The sequence below is a fragment of the Haematobia irritans genome, chromosome 4, assembly GCF_050003625.1.
Source record: "Haematobia irritans isolate KBUSLIRL chromosome 4, ASM5000362v1, whole genome shotgun sequence".
Lineage (NCBI taxonomy): Eukaryota > Metazoa > Arthropoda > Insecta > Diptera > Muscidae > Haematobia > Haematobia irritans.
In genome coordinates, this window is record NC_134400.1 from 142,461,131 (window position 1) to 142,482,528 (window position 21,398).

Below are 21,398 nucleotides of genomic sequence, written 5' to 3' on the forward strand. Positions count from 1 at the left end.
CGGATATATTCTCAAAATTTTATTTTTTGAGCACCTTGCCTTATCTGGAATTAGCTTGATGATATTTATCCCTGTCAATAGAAATGTTGATGACGGTTTATATAAACCGACATATTTAATTTATCCTTTTCAGTGTGATTAACGAGCCCACTTTATTAGATTTTAAACATCTTCGTCTATTCTAAGGTTAATGGGCTTGTTAATTTCGTTACAATTTCGGCAAACGTAACGGCTTTCAAATGTATATTGTTAACGTGATAGTTATGTTACCCCATTGTCTATAAATAACAGGTTGGCTGATAAGTCCCCGGTCTGACAAAAAAAAACACATTTTTTGCCAAAATTCGTTTTATTATTCAACATAGTTCCCTTCAAGAGCGATACAAAGATTTCTTGATACCATTTTGGTAGTACTCCTTCGGTTTTGCCTCAAAATAAGCCTCAGTTTCGGCGATCACCTCTTCATTGCAGCCAATTTTTTTCTCTGCGAGTATCCTTTTGAGGTCTGAGAACAAGAAAATGTCGCTGAGGGTCAGATCTGGAGAATACGGTGGGTGGGGAAGTAATTCGAAGCCCAATTCATGAATTTTTGCCATCGTTCTCAATGACTTATGGCACGGTGCGTTGTCTTGATGGAACAACACTTTTTTCTTCATATGGGGCCGTTTTGCCGCGATTTCGACCTTCAAACGCTCCAATTACGCCATATAATAGTTACTGTTGATGGTTTTTCCCTTCTCAAGATAATCGATAAAAATTATTCCATGCGCATCCCAAAAAACAGAGGCCATTACTTTGCCAGCGGACTTTTGAGTCTTTCCACTCTTCGGACACGGTTCACCGGTCGCTGTCCACTCAGCCGACTGTCGATTGGACTCAGGAATGTAGTGATGGAGCCATGTTTCATCCATTGTCACATATCGACGGAATAACTCGGGTGTATTACGATTTAACAGCTGCAAACACCGCTCAGAATTATCAACACGTTGTTGTTTTTGGTCAAATGTGAGCTCGCGCGGCATCCATTTTGCACAGAGCGTCCGCATATCCAAATATTGATGAATGATATGACCAACACGTTCCTTTGATATCTTTAAGGCCTCTGCTATCTCGATCAACTTCATTTTACGGTCATTCAAAATCATTTTGTGGATTTTTTTGATGTTTTCGTCGGTAACCACCTCTTTCGGGCGTCCACTGCGTTCACCGTCCTCCGTGCTCATTTCACCATGCTTGAATTTTGCATACCAATCAATTATTGTAGATTTCCCTGGGGCAGAGTCCGGAAACTCATTATCAAGCCAAGTTTTTGCTTCCACCGTATTTTTTTCCCTTCAGAAAACGGTATTTTATCAAAACACGAAATTCCGTTTTTTCAATTTTTTGTTCACACAATAACAAAAGTTGCTTCACAAAAGACGCTCTATCTCACAAACTAATTGACTTACAGACGTCAAATTTCGACACGAATCATTTGAAGGTTGGTACTATATAAAAATAATATGCATTTGATGTCAGACCGGGGACTTATCAGCCAACCTGTTATAATTCACTATTCTCCTATAGGTATCGAATATTCTTATACGGATACATTGTTCTTGTAAACATAGTTCTCATATTAGTTTTTGATCATCTAATATTTTTATTTATTTTTTCTTGTAGACACTTTTCACCACCAATCCATGTCAACATCCTATTGTTATATTGAAGGATGTACAATATGATGATCTAAAAACTATGGTGGATTTTATGTACTACGGCGAGGTTAATGTTTCACAAGAGCAACTGCCGCACATATTAAAAACTGCCGAAATGCTCAAAATTAAAGGCCTAGCCGAAATGCCCACCGATCCCGCCAATCTAACCAAATCTGATAATAAATCATCAAATGATACTTCGGAAATGGTTAGCGGCAGTGGGGGTGGTGGTGGTGGTAGCAATAATGTACTTAGTGGCAGTAATGGTGGTAATAGTAATGCAACCGGTGGAGGGGGTCTTGGAAGCAATAGTGGAGCTAGTAATGTGAATGATTCTATATGGTGTAGTAACGAATTTCAACAACAACAGCATCAGCAGCAACACCACCAGCAGCAGCAACAACTACAATCACAACAGCAACAACAACAGAATCAAAATCAGCAGCATCATCAACAGCTGCAAACTCAGCAGCAACATCATCATCACCAGCAGCAACAGCAACAATTGCATCAACTACAACAAACACAAAATTCACAACAACAGCAACAACAACATCATCAACAATTGCGACGTACTCCATCTCCCTTAGGCGCTGGCGCCTCACCGGCAGCAAGACGAAAACGTTTACGAAAGTCATCGAATAATGGTGAGTGAGAAATCATTTTGACTAAAGCAAATGTATAATGCAAAAAATATTCCACCCACATTCTAGGATCTGGTGATCGCACTAATTCCGAAGATCACAATGCTTCTTTGGATGCAGCCACAGCGGGAGGATTAACACTATCCCAGATGAGTCAAATGACATTTGGAAGTTCGGCAACTAATAGCGCTCTTAGTGGTTTGGCCGCTCATTCGTTGCATACCGCTAAGCTACTTAAAGAGGCCTCCAACAATGATTTAGACCATAATCCTCAAGATTCAGATAGCTTGGATGAAACTCATGGCCATATGCAAATTGTAAATAATGACCAATACTAAACTATTCCAAAGATCTAATAAGTTATTTATCTGAATATACATTTTAGAAACCCGAAGTTGATATGAGCGGTGTTCAACAAACAATGCCATTGGATATATCGGGAGCAACAACACCCTCCGAACATGATGCTCCGAATTCGCAATCTGCTCATTCGGGTAAGTGAAGTATATCCAAATTGTTTGCTTTTTCCTTTAGTCTTAATTTCCACCACGCAAATACACTGCTGTCATTTCATTCTCTATATATATATATATGTACATGATATCTCTATAAGCTGTTCCCCGTCTCACATGAGAAACTATGTAATTTTCATGCTTTTGTCTTTAGTCTATGTTCATTGTGCATTAATTAAAAAAAAAACATACAATATTAAACTTCCACTCTATGAGAAGACCAATATAGAAAAGGTTCGATATACAAATTAATCATACAATATTTAATTTCATTTCATTTCATTTATTATCGTACAAAGTGATACAAAAGTCAATAAATAGACCTAAAATCCTGCATCACAAAAATTGTAATTGATTAAATAAATGTTTGAATTGAATTGAAAAATATAAACTTCAACAATGGTATATATAAATAAAAACTAGATAAAATCTTTAAGACAATGGTGTAGTAAATAGAAATAATAATAAAAAAAATATTTATAAATAGTAAAAATACTAAATGTTAAATACAGTAGAATTCGGTTATAGCGACCGCCAAGGGACCGAAATTATACGTCGTTATAACCGAATGTCGTTGTATCCAAATAAGTGTACACAATATTTTTAAGTTTTTTTTTTATCATGTATATTCATATTTATTGAGATTGGAAATAGTTTAGAATTGTGGTTTGTTTTATAATTACAAGAATTTCTTTTAATAATTTACTTTCAATAATTTCAACGGAACTATATAAACTCTCTGATATATCAGAACCCCCTCTCTGAAAAATCAGTATTTATCCAAGTAAAAGTGCAGCACACAACCTTATCTGCATTTGGTTGAGCTGGATTACAGATTCTTATGTAAATAAGAAAATTCTATAACACCGCTGGTAATTGAAAAGTGAAAGTTTATGCGTCCATCAGCTTTTACGACTCAAACATGTTTGAATATTTCTTCTTTGTCATTTGCAACTCTGTTTGGGATAGTCGAAAACAAATTCTGTGATTCCCCGCAGTATATGTTTCTTTATTTAGTATTGGCTGACGACAAAAAATGGAATGAAAAAAATAAAAATTAGTATACAGAACTTACATCGTCGTTATAACCGAATGCCCATTCCAAAGCAGACGTGCAAATTGGTCGTTAAAAGCAGATGGTCGCTAAAATCGGAGTCGTTCTAAGCGAATGCTTGCGCATGTACAAACTATTAAGAACCAAACTTGCTTTGAAAATCCGTCGTTATAAACGGATGGTCGTTATAACCGAGGTCGCTATAAATGAATTCTACTGTATATATTAAGATATAGTAGAGAACATATCATCAAAAATTATACATTTGTGGAATATGACAACTGAATTTTGAGGCAAAAAGAATACAACATAAAAATTTTGTCAAATTGGCCAATTCATAACAAATAATAGGCCAATATGCAAGCTCGACCTCCCACGATTGTCATAGTGCGAGTTCTTCCAAAGTTAAAAGGGAACTATTTGGATATCATTTAGCGTTTAAATAACGTTATTTGTCCAATTTTGATCATTATATAAAAGCGTGGCAACAAAGAAAATCCATCCTTTTAGAAAATTCAGGATTATAACAAAAAGTTGACACTTTTAAATTAAACTAAAAATAGTCAGTGAAAATATTAATTATCTCAAATAACATTTTAGTTTTAAAGAAATATTTCCAATCAAAAATATAATTTTGTCGGACATATTTAAGTTCGATATATTATACATACTATTACAGTGATCGAAACCGGTGGACCAGTTTATTTTCTTACACCGATTATTGTTTTTGATGAAAATCCTATTTTCAGTGGACCTGTAGAACCGGTATAGTCAAGACCTCAACAACCGACTTACGCATTTTCAATGTAAAATTTAATTTGGCAATTGTAGGCAAAATATCTATGGGTATTGTAAAAGACTGCAATGAAAACATACGTATGTATAAGGTACCCAGCAATTACAATTTGCATTACCAAGAGTAAAGCTGTCATTACACATTGCATTACATTGCGGTGTGTTATAATGACTAACTTGTAGTGACAATAATAAATACTTCTTGCTAATTTTCGAATTGTTATTCTCAAAATGTAATGCATTTGGCTGTTAATGACGTAATAAAATAGAATAAATGATGGTACCATAAGGAATAATTATTTACTTATTTTATTTTATTTATTTAAGCAATGCAAAGCCTTCAAAGGGCGAATTTAACGAATTACAATGTACTTCTCTAACGGACATTACAATATTAAATGAAAATGCAAAGCATCAATTAATGAAAAAATCAAAAATCAATCTTATATGAAAAATTGAACCAGCAATCTTATATCAATAACGTTATACATATTTTTTCTTTTTTTTTATTATACCTCATTCACAATACACTTTCAAAAGCCATTTGCCTTATAAAAAAGGTATTTAAAATCCACCTTTAGTAGATTTCGAACCTAATGTGGTCTATTAGGTTTATTATAACGTAAAACACGAATCAATGTGTAAAATTAATTTGCGTGTAAACTTGTTTAGATGATTTGTTACATTTTTGTTTTTTTTTTTTCTACAATATTCCTTTCTATTCAAGCAGTGTTCATATTACAGCATTACTCGCCCTATTTTGATCCATTGTAATCGGCTAGAGATGTCAACATTTTGCAAACTTTGGTATATATACGAATAAGTGATTACATATTAGGTGATTATATGCTTTACAAGCACTACTTATTTCAAGACCAAAGGTATGCCTGGGGAGAAGTACTTTCCTCCTAGGACATGCGTATGTAAATGTAATCCGCAGCGATGCCAATTAATAAGTGGTTATTAATAATACCCTTCACCACTACTGTGGTACAGGGTATAATAAGTTTGTGCATTTGTATGTAACGCCAAGAAGGAAAAGTCTGAGACCCATCGTTTAGTATACCGATCGTCTTAGAATTAAATTCTGAGTCGATTTAGCGATGTCCGTCTGTCTGTCTATCTGTCTGTCTGTCCGTCCGTCTGTCTGTCTGTCTGTTGATGTATTTTTGTGTGCAAAGTACAGCTCGCAGTTTTAGTCCGATTGTCCTAAAATTTGGTATAGGGTCCTGTTTCGGCTCAAAGACGATCCCTATTGATTTTGGAAAAAATCGGTTCAGATTTAGATATAGCTGCCATATATATATCAACCGATCTTCCTCAAATTCCGTACATCCGAATATTTTATGAGTCGCGAAAATATCAGCCAAATCGGTTCAGATTTAGATATATCTCCCATATATAGCTTTCGCCCGATTTACACTCATTTGCCCACAGAAGCCAAGTTTTTGCTCCGATTTAGTTGAAATTGTGCACAGGGAGTAGAATTAGCATTATAGCTATGCGTGCAAAATTTGGTTGAAATCGGTTCAGATTTAGATATAGCTCCCATATATAGCTTTCGCCCGATTTACACTCATATGACCACAGAGACCAATTTTTAACTCCGATTTAGTTGAAATTTTGCACAGGGAGTAGAATTAGCATTGTAGCTATGCGTGCCAAATTTGGTTGAAATCGGTTCAGATTTAAATATATCTCCCATATATAGCTTTCGCCCGATTTACACTCATATGACCTAAGAGACCAATTTTTAACTCCGATTTAGTTGAAATTTTGCACAGGGAGTAGAATTAGCATTGTAGCTATGCGTGCCAAATTTGGTTGACATCGGTTCAGATTTAGATATAGCTCCCATATATATGTTTTTTCTGATTTCGACCAACATTTTCCTTGTAAAATCGCCACTGCGTAGTCGAAAAGTTGTAAAAATGACTCTAATTTTTCTAAACTTCTAATACATATATATCGAGCGATAAATCATAAATAAACTTTTGCGAAGTTTCCTTAAAATTGCTTCAGATTTAAATGTTTCCCATATTTTTTTTTACTAAAATTATGTTCCACCCTGGTGCATTAGCCATCTTAAATGTTGAGTCTATAGATTTTGTGGAAGTCTATCAAATTCTGTCCAAATCGAGTGATATTTAAATGTATGTATTTGGGACAAACCTTTATATATAGCCTCCAACACATTTGACGGATGTGATATGGTATCGAAAATTTTGATCTACAAAGTGGTGCAGGGTATAATATAGTCGGTCCCGCCCGACTTTAGACTTTCCTTACTTGTTTTTAATTAATAACAATAAAATTAGATTTTCTTTTCAAAAAATTACATGTTTTATAAAGACCGGTTGAACCGTTTATGCCAGCTCAAAGTTCTTTGCGTAAACGGTCTGCCGTTTTTGATTGATTTATTCTTGATGCAATTAAAAAATTAATTGATGATTGTCGCAAACCTTAATTAATTTTGTAATTCAGATAATCAATTATTTGTTGAACTTCGCTTCCATTTGCTTTTTTTTTTTGGTTGATTAAAAAAATGTATATACACACAAAAAAACATTTTTCCAATTAAATTTTTAATTGAAACCAAAACAGAAATCAATTAAAAATTTAATTGGTTCCACAATTTTTATTTAATTGAAACAGAAATCAATCATAGAAATTGGTAGTATCAATTACATTTTTTGTTGGATCAATTAAGGTTTTAATTGAGGTTGGTGATTAATACTATCATTTTTGTGATTGAAGAAGTTTCAATTAAAAAATAATTTGATCTCTTAATTTCGTGATTGAAGACAATAAATATTTATGCTGTGTATGATTTAGTATTTTCTTATGCGTTTTCTGATTATATACATGTATATAGTGGGATTATTCATTGTCGTGATTGAAACAATTTCAATTTCACTTAAAGAAAAAGAGGGAAGTAAAAATCATCATAATAGTTGTGTCATTGATTACATTCCATAAATAAACAATATGCTACATCATGATTTTATAATGTAATTAAAATGATGATTTCAATGAACCAATTTTGACGATTTTTCGTTAAAAGTTTCTGGCAACATTAGTGTATCCAAAACCGAAACCGGTTAGTCGGATACAATTACACCAACCGAAACCGGGTAGTGAAAAAATTGGCCTTTTTAGGTTAATTGCGGGCTTTGGCCCTACGTTAATCGGTTTTCTCAATTTCTACACCTACTTTCTCTTATGTTTCTTTCGAAAGATGAACATTTTTTTAAATATGTACTGAAGATAGGAAACAACTGGCTAGTTACAAGATGTTTTCACTAAGTAGCACAAAATAATCTCTTTCTACACACAACAATTTAGCATTCTTCGATAAAATTGAAGAGATAAATTATGTGTCTTGCACTCAAAAAAAAAAAAAAAAAACAAATTTCCTCCGTAACGAAGTTTTAGTCAAACGAATTTCCACTTTATTGAAAAGAACTTCATTTGAGAGCAGATAAACCCTAATTTATTAGAAGTTTCTTTGACGATTGTCTCAAATCTGTTTTCTTTGATTTTAAAGAACTCCTCAGAAAAGAAAAAAAAATATTTCAGTATATACGTATAGTCCGACGTCTACCATCAGTAAACTAATATTTTCACAAAACAATAAATGAACACATTGCCTTTACTGGTTCTAAAGAGCCAAATTGGCTCTTTTTGGAACTGTTGTTCTTTTCCGGATCTTTTTATTTTGGCTCCAAATTAAACTCTTTTTAATGTTTCTGGCTTTATTTCGAAGTGTCAGTGGCATATTAAAAATTTTGAAGAAATAGAATAAAAATCTTCTGAAACCCTCAACATAATTCATGCCATAATAAAAACGGGTCATGCCCACGCACAGCAGTGCTTGTGCAGAGCTTACTTTTTCTGTAAAATTAAATTTTCAAAAATTCAAGCACAAATCTTTTTTTTTACAATTGCATTAAATGCGAAACTTACGTTTGCTTCCAACAAAATTCATTTTTAAAATTAAGCTCTTTTTGAAAAAAGTCAACGGCAACGCTGTTAAAAACCTTTACGGCATTAATTTTTTCTATCACACTAGAAATATAGCAATGAATTTATCCATAGTTTGTTTTAAATTTTTCATTTTTTTTTTTTGCAAAGAATTGTTAAAAAGAGCGTTTAGAACTCATTTTCGCTATTTTCTATTTTTTCGGTTTTAACCGGTTAACCAGTTTTGGACAAAATAAAAAAAAAAACCAAAACCGACTTTTCCAAAAATTCGGTTATTTGGATACCATAGACCACAATAAGTAGAATACTTTTATCATCAAAAAATCAATTAATCATTTCTGAATACGTTTTACCAATATCTTACACACAGAGGAAAAAAGTATTCCTGCATTTGTAAAATAATAAGCTGGCATTCACTATATTAACAATGGTAGTTAACCCATTTTGGGAAGAATTTTTACATATAAATTGTTAATTCCATTCATTCATGGTGATTTCTTAATCATTAATTTTTTGATTAACCCTGTCAATGTGTTTGTGTTATTAAAACAAATCGGGTAAACAGGACAGTACCAATTGGAGCAAACAAATTATGCAACTCTTTCAAATATCTTCAAACTTTTCAGTCTAAAAAAAAAACTGCCCGAATTATTAGATGGTCTTACTTTTGTGTACATAGTGTCAAGGCTAACGCGTAATCTAACTTAAATCGTATAAACTCCAGAATGTTCAAAATCGCAGAAAACAGCTCGAAAATTAAAGTCCAATTTTATAACAAGAGACGATATTCCTGCGTTGTGGATGATGAAACCTACACATTAACAGATTTTTGGAAAACAGGACCAAGTTTTGTATGTGTCAATATAGAGGCCCGAAATAAAAATACAAACAATGAAAAGCCAAATATTTCTAAAATCAGGCTGAAAAACACTGAAATATTAAGGCGTACTGACGGAAAAGATTATCATTTATTAATCAACAAAAAGTGTCCACATATTTTCGAGCTTTTCCTTTTATACCAATCAGCATAAAGTGTCCACATATTTCGGATTTGACATCATGAGACTATGGCATTTATGTTCTTGAATGTTGTGCCACCAATGACATACATTTTGTACTGTGCCAGACAAATACATCAAAATGCCAAAAATTTCCTAATGCTACAAAGAAATTGTGTCCAAACACATGGTCGATTTAAAACGAAATAGTCACAGAAACAGCTATCAAAATGGATGGATGGATTCATAAGTAGCGAGTGATTATTCTGTAATGTGGAATCTACATAATATTTCAATATAGTGAAGAAATAATAATTTAAATGAATTATTCATGTTTTATTTTACGTAATATGTGTACCAGTTTTTCAATCTTACTCCTTACGATTTTTCTAACAAAAACTCTAAATTAAAAGTGTAATAATATATGTGACGAGGGTTATATTCTTATTCAAACTTGTCAAACCTTGGATGGAAAATTATAATACATGGATTGTGTACAATTTCATTTTTTTTAATTAATTGATTCAAAGAAGTAACCGTGAGAACAAACTGTTCTCGGCTTGAAAACCGATCATAACTAATATTAGTATATGAGAAATGTGCCTAGCTAATAGTCCTGCGCCAATTAGAAACACAATGCATCACTCTGTTGCTATTGAATATCTCGCCTGTTATAACATATATAATAAAAAAACTTGCAATAATCGCCGAAACATTAACCACTTTATTTACATTTTGTTAAATTTTATTTTATTGTTTTACTCCTATTTTCCGAATAAAGTTCCGTGTTAAAAATCATTTACATTTAGATATTGGTTTGAGCACATTTTTTGTTTTGTTTTTCTTATTGTTATTCTTATACTTTAATGTAATTGTTTTGTGTCTATTGTATAAACAAATTGTGATAAAAAAAATAAATATATTTAAAACAAAAAACAATAACAATTTATATAAAAAGTGAAAATAAATACAAGTAATCGTCGTAGAGAAAACGTGAACTACAACCTCCATAACGAACGAACTTTTATGAAAAGATTTATGAAAACTTGGGAACAGGAGAGAGCTACATATATAGCACAGAGTCCTTAGAGTACAAACAACAAACAAACAATATTTTGTTTTATTTTTGAACAATTTATATTGTTTCTTTCTTAAAGTTCTTTTATTGAATATATATAATTTGAAGAAAGAAAAGCAGAGCAATGAAAAATGATCGATGTTCTTACTTAAACAAATGATTTCTTTTAACTCTCTTCTCTATCTCAAAGAAAATAAATAAATAAAATATTGGCTTTTCTCATAGTAATTAAAAATATTATGAATTGAAAATATTCATATTAAAGTAGTTGTTTTGCAGAAATTATAATTTGTAGAAATACTAAAAAATATTATTGAAATGGCTCTCTTGTTTTTTGTTGATGATGAAAAATACAAACTTTCTCACCACCAACTCTCTTCTCTCTCCCCTTCCCAGGTTTACAATGGACGGTTGTTGAATCAAATTATTCACGCTTTTCGCTGCCATCCTGTCCCACCAATTTAATTGGCAATACCACCAATCAGACTCAAAACATCAATAATAACAGCTCAAGTAGTAGTGATCAACATCAGCAGCAAATGCAGCAACAGGATGTTAATAGTCAGCAACAGCAACAACAGCACTTGCAGCAAATGCAACAATACCAACAGCAGCATCAACAAAATTCAACATACACTCCGCAAATTATCGCTGTAAGTGGGTACACTAATGCCACGGCCATTGCAGCAGCACAAAACATGTCTCCACCCTCGCCCAATGACAGCAAAATGGTACAATCAGTTTATAGTCAAGGACCAACACCGTCAGCCTCACCAGTGGCCAACGCCTCAGCGGTTGGTGGCGCAAATGTGTCGGGTAGCAATTCAGCGAACAATGCCAATATAAAGCGGAAACGTTCAATAAATCCCCAAGGTGATGAAAATTTCATAAGGGCCCTAGAAGCAGTGCGATCTGGTGGTATAGGTTTTTGTAAAGCTGCGCGACTTTATGGCGTCAATAATCGCACTTTGTGGCTGGAGTATAAGAAGAGAGGCTATCCTGTGTCAAGGCCTAGCATAAAATCGCGAGTTGTCAAACAAGAACCGAATCTGTCGCCTTCTCCCCCACCACCAGATAACGCACAGGATGATACCAATGAAAACTATGATCATATGGCGGCCGCCGTGGCTGCAGCTCAAACGGCAGCTCTTAATATGCAAATACCTCCACAATCGGATACACCAACGCCCTCGTTGATGTGCACCCCACATCATGCAGGTTCTACAAGTGGTTCCACAACTCACCCCGCCATGGGTGTAATGAGTTTCCTAGATACCCGCCATATGGACTTCCCAACTAGTCTGCATTCAATGTCTCGCCAGCGGTACATTGATGCAACAGGGGCTAACCCTGGGGCTGGCGCAGGAACCATCAATGTTAATCCGGCAACTGCAATGAATTTACAGAGTATTAACTTTAACTCAATATAGAATTCAATGTCTTCATCTACTGCTCAACAGTCAGCGCCGGTGGTGGGCAGTGTTGCTGAGACGACTACCATACCAACAATTATACCAATGCATTTGCATCAGCACGCTGTAGCAGGCAATGTAACAGCCGCTCCAACCCAAACGCTCTCAATAAGTTCACAAATAGCAAACGCAACGTCTTCAGCAGCATCAGTGGTAACCTCTTCAACAAATACAGCTATATTGCAAACCAATAATCCAACACCATGTGATAATCAAACGCCAACGCAAACACATAATATTATAGCGCATCCCACACATTCGCATCCGACGCTGGCGCCGCCCCATTCACATCCTCCAACCACAATTTATGTACAAAATTATGCGACAACCACACCGATAATAGTGCATCCTACGGAGAATGCCACAACGTATATGGCAAAACTAACACCCCTACCACCGTCGTAGATACTCTAAGAAAACCATTTATACTTCTATTTATTTTCGAAACTATTTATATTATTTTGTGAAGTAATATGTAAGCGAAAAATATCATCCAATTACGGAAAGCACGGATGTTATCTATAATTTTTACTTCAACCTGGGAATCGATTACTACTTGCAGAATTTTTTAAATATCTCCCGATTTTTACTTTAAAAAAAAAAACTAAAACACGTCTGTTATTGCTGATCTTGAAGTTTAACTGTAGCTGTAGGAAAGATAAATTACGCTATACACATTGTATCATAAAATTCCACGACTAGGCAACATGGTGAGAAATTTAAAGCTGTCTGGTTCGGTAATCGAGGCATAATCATATATGTTCTTTTATCACGTTTTTATCAAGTTCACGATTATAATTGTTTATATGCTCTTTACAAATACAAAAATTCCTTTATGTTTCCTAGACAAATGAAAATTCATATTGAATAGTACACCGTATTGGAAACAAATATTGTCATTATCGAAACGATTTGATCCTGAATATTGACATTTCTGATCTCAACACCATCCTAGTGCAATTAATTTGGGATATTATTATGAGCCATTTGAGACTATCCTCTGGATTAACTAATTTCGAATGCAACAAAATCTATGGTAGACCCAAACTAATGTTTTTCACAATGCTTATGAACATTAAATGAAGCTCTCTTCGAAAATCTAAATAAGGAACGAAAAAATTATTATATATACAAATATTTTCAAGTAAATTGATTTATTTGTTCGCCTTAAAATGAAGAACAAGAGGGGGCTAATTAATACGATTAAAAGTTTGGATAACTAGCATTGCCAACAGCCACATTTCCCGAATTGGAGGATGAGATTAATACAAAATTAATACGGTGACAAGTAGGGTATAAGAGTAACCCATTGTCGTTAGATGATTAACTTAACTAAACAGCACTATGAACATATCTCTCATCTTGTCTATATATTCCATATGCCAGTTAAGAACTTAACTGCTGACAATTTTCCAGTTAAAAGTAAACCCGAGAGAAGATATTTGCAGTTTAATTCCTGTTAACTGGCAGTTAAAGCCACATGCGCCTTTGCACCCCAGCAAAAAAAAAAATGGAAGTTCTTCCAAAGGCACAACTTTAAAAGCACTTCCAGAAGATGCACTCACAATGATGTTCTTTATTTTAACTACCCAAGATGTTCTTTTAATTCAATTTTTTTTAACTTAGTTTTTTCATACTTTTAATGGGTAATTTTAACTTTTTTTTGTTTCAAATAGGTTAAAAACAGAGTAAGAATTCATAAAATGGTACAAATCGTTTAAATTTTGTCGAAAAAAGTGCTAAACCCAATCTGGAAAAATTGTGAATTTTTGAAAATATTTGAGGTCAAACGTTTCCGACAAGCGTTAGAATCCATTAAAAATTATAAAAATTATTTATTTGACAAAATATCACAGAATTGTTTAATTTATATCCAAAACATTGAATTCGGATCACACCTAAAGAAGTGATGCAAACTCAGTGCAACGGCTGTTGAAATGGAGGACTTCCGTCCTATGACAAGCCCATGTTAAATTCATCGCTTCTGCGTCAATTTTGCACCGCTTCCGGATCCAAAAAGAACATTTTCATTACTTTTTTGGCGACGCTTTTTTTGCTAAGGACGAAAGCCCTTATCAGTGTGAAATACTACAATTTCACTATCTATGAAGAAGAATTTTACTCTTTAGATAGACTTTTTTTGTCTTCCTCTCTCTCTTTCTCTTTTGGTTATGTTTTTCCATATGGAGAGTTTGATGAATTGCGCCTATACACAGAAAACATTTTCACGAACATTTTTCCAATTAAAATTTTAATTGAGTTTTAAAAAATATTCAATTAAAAATTTAATTCATTCAACAATTTTTTTAATTGAAACAAAATCAATCACAAAAATTAATAGTATCAATTAATTTTTTAATTGACCTTCAATTAATTGTTTCATTGATACTATCATTTCATTGAAGACATTTCAATTAAAAAATTAATTGGATCAATTAATTTCGTGATTGAATCAGATTTTTTTTTGTGTAGTTAGTCACGGTTTCAAATTCTGCTTCTAATAAACTTCTAATATTTTTTCAGCGATGATTTTAGTAATTACCCAGCAAAAAAATTTGGAAGTTCTTCCACAGGCACAACTTTAAAAGTACGTCCAGAAGATGCACTCCCAATGATCTTCTTTATTTTAACTACCCAGGAAGTTCTTTTAATTCAAGTTTTTATAACTTGGTTTTTTTCATACTTTTAATGGGTAATTTTAACTTTTTTTGTTTCAAATAGGCTAAAAACAGAGCAAGAATTCATAAAATGGTACAAATCATTAACATTTTGTCGAAAAACATGCTAAATCAAATCTGAAAAAATTGTGAATTTTTGAAAATATTTGATGCCAAGCGGTCCACACAAGCGTAAGAATGCATTAAAACTCATAAAAATATTTCAAAAATTATTTATTTTTCAAAATATCACAAAATTTCTTATTTCACATCCAAAACATTGAATTCGGATCGCACCTAAAGAAGTGATGCAAATTCAGTGCAACGGCTGTTGAAATGGAGGACTTCCGTCCTATGACAAGCCCATGTTAAATTCATCGCTTCTGCGTCAATTTTGCACCACTTCAGGATCCAAAATGAACATTTTCATTTCTTTTTTGGCGACATTTGGTTTGCTGGGTAGGGATGCAAAAAATCGCAAATCAACTTTTCGTATTTTTGAAACACGATTCGTATCGACTTTTGGTTGGTCAATTAGACTTTTTTGTACTGGCCAAAATCGAGCATAGGAGAAGTTCCACCCACAACACTTTGTTATATAATCATTATATAAAATAAATATTTTGGGGACAAGTTATGAGAGCGAATATTGTAGGTTAGTAAAAATTTCCTACGTATAAGAAGAAAAATGTTAAGGTTTATGTATTTTTCTTTTAAATTTGTGAGCCTTTTTTATATACCAATAACACATGAAAAGTTTACGCTTTTATAACATTAAAAAAAATGGAGAAGTCGAAATTTTGAAAAAAAATCAAAAGGTCCATCTTTACAAAAATCTATATTAGACTTTTTCGAAATTACAAAAGTAGAAAATCCGAAAAATATTTTTTAGATTCGAATTCTAATTAGTAATGAGGTAATGTGCTCAGCATTTTCCCTAGGTTTAGCCGTTTTAATGCCTTCCTTCTTTTCTACATACTAGGGTCGACACAAGGAATCTAGCTTGTTCAAGGACTGCATAAAACTGTATGCATTTCCAAAAAAAAAACTTAACATGTCTTTAACGTGTATCATAAAGAGTAATCTAATGACGTAAATATGTAGAAACTATGAGAAATGTCGCCGGACCTTTACAGTAATAACTCGAATTGGTTTTGCCAATTTGATAACGTTTTGAGTTTTTTGTGCACAGAAAAAAATATTGAATTAAAAAATTTATTGATTGAGTCAATTAAACAAAAATCATTCACTTGAAAACAAAAATCGATCAATTTTTTAATTGACGTGTATGATTGATATTGTCAATCAACTGAAGCAATTTCAGTCAAAAATTAATTGAATAACTTAATTCGTGATCGAAGGCAAACAAATAGTTTTCTGTGTATGTTGTAATTATTGAACTATAGTGCGAGCGCTTTCTTAAGCTTGTTATTATATTATCTTTCTGCTATCTGCTGAAGGTACAATTTTAGCCGTAAACAAAAAAAAAGAACAGATCTCAATTGTAGCATTTTCTATTTCATTGAAAAAGAAGCTAATAAAATGGTGGTTTAATTTATAGCAGACAAGACGTATTGCAAAGTTTTGTTGTTTTGTTTTTGGTAAATAGAAATCAAATTTTTGCAAACCTCGGAGTAATACGATTCTCTATTGAAAATATTTATCTTTAAAGTTAATAATTTTAATAAAAACAACGTTTCTATAATAACTACAGGGACATTTTGAATGTAAACAATAACAAAAGATAAACGATTTAATTTTAAAACTTAACTACTATGCATTTGTTACAAAAAGGAGCAAAATAATTTTTCTCTAACTCTCGGAATCTGTTTTATAGTTATTTAACAAAAAAGGAAAAAACAAAACTCTGACCAATAGAGCATTACATATACACACAATTATAACACAAAGAATAAAATTTATTTCACTAATCATTTGTGTAAAAAATTCTTTCTCAAAAACAAAAAGTACTTTAAACATATATGTGTACATTATTTGTACATTTCGGGCAAAATGGCTAAGCACTATTGTAAAAAAAAAAAAAAAATAAGTATAAAGTTCAAACATAATTGTGTATACATATATTTACGTATATATTGATATATTCGATTGCCCTAACAATATTAACAAGAAAAAAAATCAAATTTCTTTAGAAATGTTTATCTTCCCACATTATAAATTGTGCATACTAATCTAGTTTTAAAAACATATTTTTATAAATGTATGGCCATTTTATAAAGTTTTAACTATATACACACTATAAAGAAAGAAAACCGAAAACATTAATATAGTTATTTTTTACATAAATCGTACTCTCGTCATCATCCTTACACATGTTTTTTTATTTTATTTTATTTTATCACTTGATTTATTAGTTCTAAATCATTTTTTGATAAAAATTGTCTTAGTTAAGAAAAAAATAATAAAAGAAAATTTTAAATACGATAATCAGATTATATTTGTTGTACATGCGTTTTTTAACATTATTTATTTTTTAATTTCTATATTAGCAATGCGTTTTGTGACATTTAATGATTTTAGGTAGATTTTTTCTATTTATTCTTGGCTATCGACTACGTCAGAATCCTAGGAACTACATTTTACGAATTTCATTCAAAACTATATATCTCATAACATTTTCAATGGTCTATTTGTCCATATTTCAATGAAATTGGGCAGATACACCATAAATATATTCGCTTTCTATTGTTCGCAGAAGGAATACGATAACAGAAAGGTTTAGCCCGTCTTTATAAAGGTGTGGAATATTTGACAACTTCTCAAAATTTATCCTATATACACTGAATACTATTAATAAACAATCTTATGTATCTTATGTACCCTCCACCATGGATTGGGTAGAAACGTCTACTAAAGACTGTCATCCACAATCGAATTGCCTGGGTTGCGGTAACACTAGCCGGTGGCTAGGTATCTTAAAACTTCTTAACACCGACTTCTCAATTGTAAGTTAGCCCATACGCGGTATATATTAAACAAAAAAAGCCGATAAATTCAGTTTGACAACATTTTCTATAGAAATAAAATTTTCTATAGAAATAAAATTTGGATAACATTTTCTATAGGAATAAAATTTTAATAAAATTTTCTATAGAAATAAAATTTTAATAAAATTTTCTATAGAAATAAAATTTGGACAAAATTCTCTATAGAAATATAATTTTGACAAAATTTTCTATAGAAATAAAATTTTGTCAAAATTTTCTATAGAAATAAAATTTTGACAAAATTTTCTATCGAAATAAAATTTTGAGAAAATTTTCTATAGAAAGAAAATTTTGATAAAATTTTATTTCTATAGAAAATTTTGTCAAAATTATATTTCTATAGAGAATTTTGTCAAAATTTTATTAAAATTTTATTTCTATAGAAAATTTTATTAAAATTTTATTCCTATAGAAAATTTTATCCAAATTTTATTTCTATAGAAAATGTTATTTCTATAGAAAATGTTGTCAAACTGAATTTATCTGCCTTTTTTGTTTAATATATACCGCGTATGGGCTAACTTACAATTGAGATAATTTTCTATCGAAATAAAATGTTGACAAATTTTTATATAGAAATAAAATTTTGATAAAATTATCTATAGAAACAAATTTTTGACAAAATTTTTTATCGAAATAAAATTTTGACAAAACTTTCTATAGAAATAAAATTTTGGTAGATTATTTTTGACGATATGGACCAATTTTTGTGTGATTGGCGATCGGATATATATAACTATAGACCTACATGGACCATTTTTTGCATGGCTGATAGCGGCCATATACTTGCGCAATGTACCAAATTTCAACCGAATCGGATGAATATTGCCCCTTCAAGAGGCTCCGGAGTTCAAATCTGGGGATCGGTTTATATGGGGGCTATATATAATTATGGACCGATATGGACCAATTTTTGCATGGTTGGTAGAGACCATATACTAACACCACGTATCAAATTTCAAGCGGATCGGATGAATTTTGCTCCTCCAAGAGGCTCCGGAGGTCAAATCTGGGGATCGGTTTATATGGGGGCTATATATAATTATGGACCGATATGGACCAATATTTGCATGGTTCTTAGAGACCATATACGTACACCACGTACCAAATTTCAACCGGATCGGATGAATTTTGCTCCTCCAATAGGATCCGCAAGCCAAATCTTGGGGTCGGTTTATATGGGGGCTATACATAAAAGTGGTCCGATATGGCCCATTTGCAATACCATCCGACCTACATCAACAAAACCTACTTATGCCAAGTTTCATGTCGATAGCTTGTTTCTTTCGGAAGTTAGCGCGATTTCAACAGACGGACGGACGGTCTGAATAGTCTAAGTGAGCCTGATACATCGGGCTGCCACCTAACCTAACCTAACCATTGATACAAACATTAATTGTCTTAATGTTTCTACTTTGATTAAAAGATTAATAGTATCAATTAATTTTTTAATTGAAAAAGGTTTCAACTTCAATCAACTTTTTAATTGGGAATATTTTGTGATATTTTTTTCTGTGCATGTAGTCATTTAATATGATGGTGCTGAAAACCCCAGAGTTTAAAGTTTTGCAAAATCAATGCTAAACGACAGACGGACAGAAGATTTTGGAGAAATTACTTTTCTACAAATATAAAGGACAAACTTCATTCATATAAAAACATTTCGTTTGAAACAAACTTTTTAAATCTTGTTTTTTTTTTTTTTTAATATTTTCAATTTCAAAACTCTAATATGTTCTTTAGAGTAAAACATGACCTTTGGTTGAGTCAATTGTCTAATTTATAATGCCCATATTCAAAACAATTTACTGACAGTTTATCGAAGCACTTTATATGGTTAAAATAGATTTAAAGTTTACAGGTTAAATAGCCGACATATCGAAAAAAAATTTGGTAAATATGGTATGTATCCTAGTTGTAAGTACAATAAAAGTTAATCATGTTTCGTTCTTACCATACCAGTTTTGACCGATACCAATATTCGGTTTATAAAAAATCAAATACGCTTCGAGTTTTTCTATTTTTTGTATCTCTAATGTGCTGAATTTGCAGACGAATTAAAAAATTAAATGTAAAATATTTTCGAAACCAAACGAGACCCCTGACTAGGGAATGTAATCAGAATCAATAGGGCGGAAAGTCTGACTTTTATTAAATTTGAAAGTGTCGACTTTCCAACCAGTCACAAACTGTGACTTTTACGACATACGTATAATACGAATGTCGCAAAAGTCGTAAACATCATTTTGAATAAAATAAATTGTGAACATTTTTTAATTTAATTTATCGTAGAGGCAGATAAATGGGATGAAAATAAAATGCTTTTATATTGTATTCAATACTCTTCTAGTTTTACATCTCTAATTCGCAATTTCAAAATATTCTGGGTTTGCGTTTGTGTTCATAATGTACGCATCCAAGTTTTAGTTGCATCTGCGAATGACTAGCTACAATTTTGAAAATTTTTTATTAGTATGGAAATTGGCTCTAATAATCCAAAAAGTGATTTTATAAAATTCTCTCTAAACAGCAGTTCACTTATACGAGTAGTTTTCCTTCCTTCGAATTTCTGCAGACCTTCATGTTTACTGCACCATCGAGTAGTTCATAGTAATTTTGGATTGAAGTCTCCCACTGAAAAAGTCTATCTCAAATTTTTTAAACTCGTTAATAATTTTATGAACATTCCTGAAAATTTAAACTTCTTCGTACATAGACGGGTACGTTCTGGATTTACCTTCAAATAGATTTCACATTTCACTTTGATTTCCCCCCAAAAATGTTTGGTTATTCTTGGTTTACCGTGAAACAAAATTTTTCGAATCTGCATTATATGGTTTGCACAAGAAAAAGTAAACAAGTTGTTAACTTTGGTGTCACAAACTTAATATTTTTCAAAGTTTGCAGAAAAAATTCAAAATGCCTGCTTGTTTGCGTATTGTATATATGAATAATAGTATTCACACAAAAGTCGATCATGCCTGTTCTGAGTCTCACCGCACAGCACACATTCTTCACATCCCTCAAAAAGTTCTGACTCACACGTGAGAAAACTTTTTGGGAATTACTGATCGAAAAATGTAAACAGCAGAGTTTTTCTGTAATACATGTTATTTGCAGACAATGTAAAAAAAAATATTTTGCAGGAGAATTACGATAGAATGTGAAAACAAATAACCCCTAAAAATATACACCAGTCAGAAGAATTTGTCGTTCAAATTTTAGATATTTTGTAACATTTTATTTCATGGCATATTCAGCTGAATAAAATGTGAAAAATGTATAAAAACACATTAAAGTTTAAAAATCTATTACTTATTTGTGTTAAAAATCTTCGAACTTTGCGTACTATAGCTATACACTTGGCCCACACAGAGAAAATGTCCGTGTACATTTTCAGGTCTGTGACGGTGTAAAGTGTAGTCTAGAACACCTCTTAAATGTGACACATCACGGAAGCGATACATGTGTGTACTAGAACAGGGACGGTTGATAATTA

The 21,398-nt window shown here is 32.1% G+C and overlaps 1 protein-coding gene across 7 annotated transcripts in view; it reads left to right on the plus strand.

The window, feature by feature from the left end:
* The window catches only part of BtbVII (BTB-protein-VII), a 53,090-nt gene that overhangs the window by 9,883 nt on the left and 21,809 nt on the right, over window positions 1-21,398 (plus strand). For 6 of the 7 annotated variants that reach the window (XM_075307288.1, XM_075307292.1, XM_075307289.1 and 3 more), the window contains 3 exons: window positions 1,663-2,344; window positions 2,411-2,658; window positions 2,727-2,835. In XM_075307288.1, the coding sequence (XP_075163403.1) occupies window positions 1,663-2,344; window positions 2,411-2,658; window positions 2,727-2,835 (1,039 nt within the window). Of the gene's footprint in view, window positions 1-1,662; window positions 2,345-2,410; window positions 2,659-2,726; window positions 2,836-11,158; window positions 12,193-21,398 lie in introns of those variants that run through there. The other variant, XM_075307294.1, reaches the window with a different exon arrangement.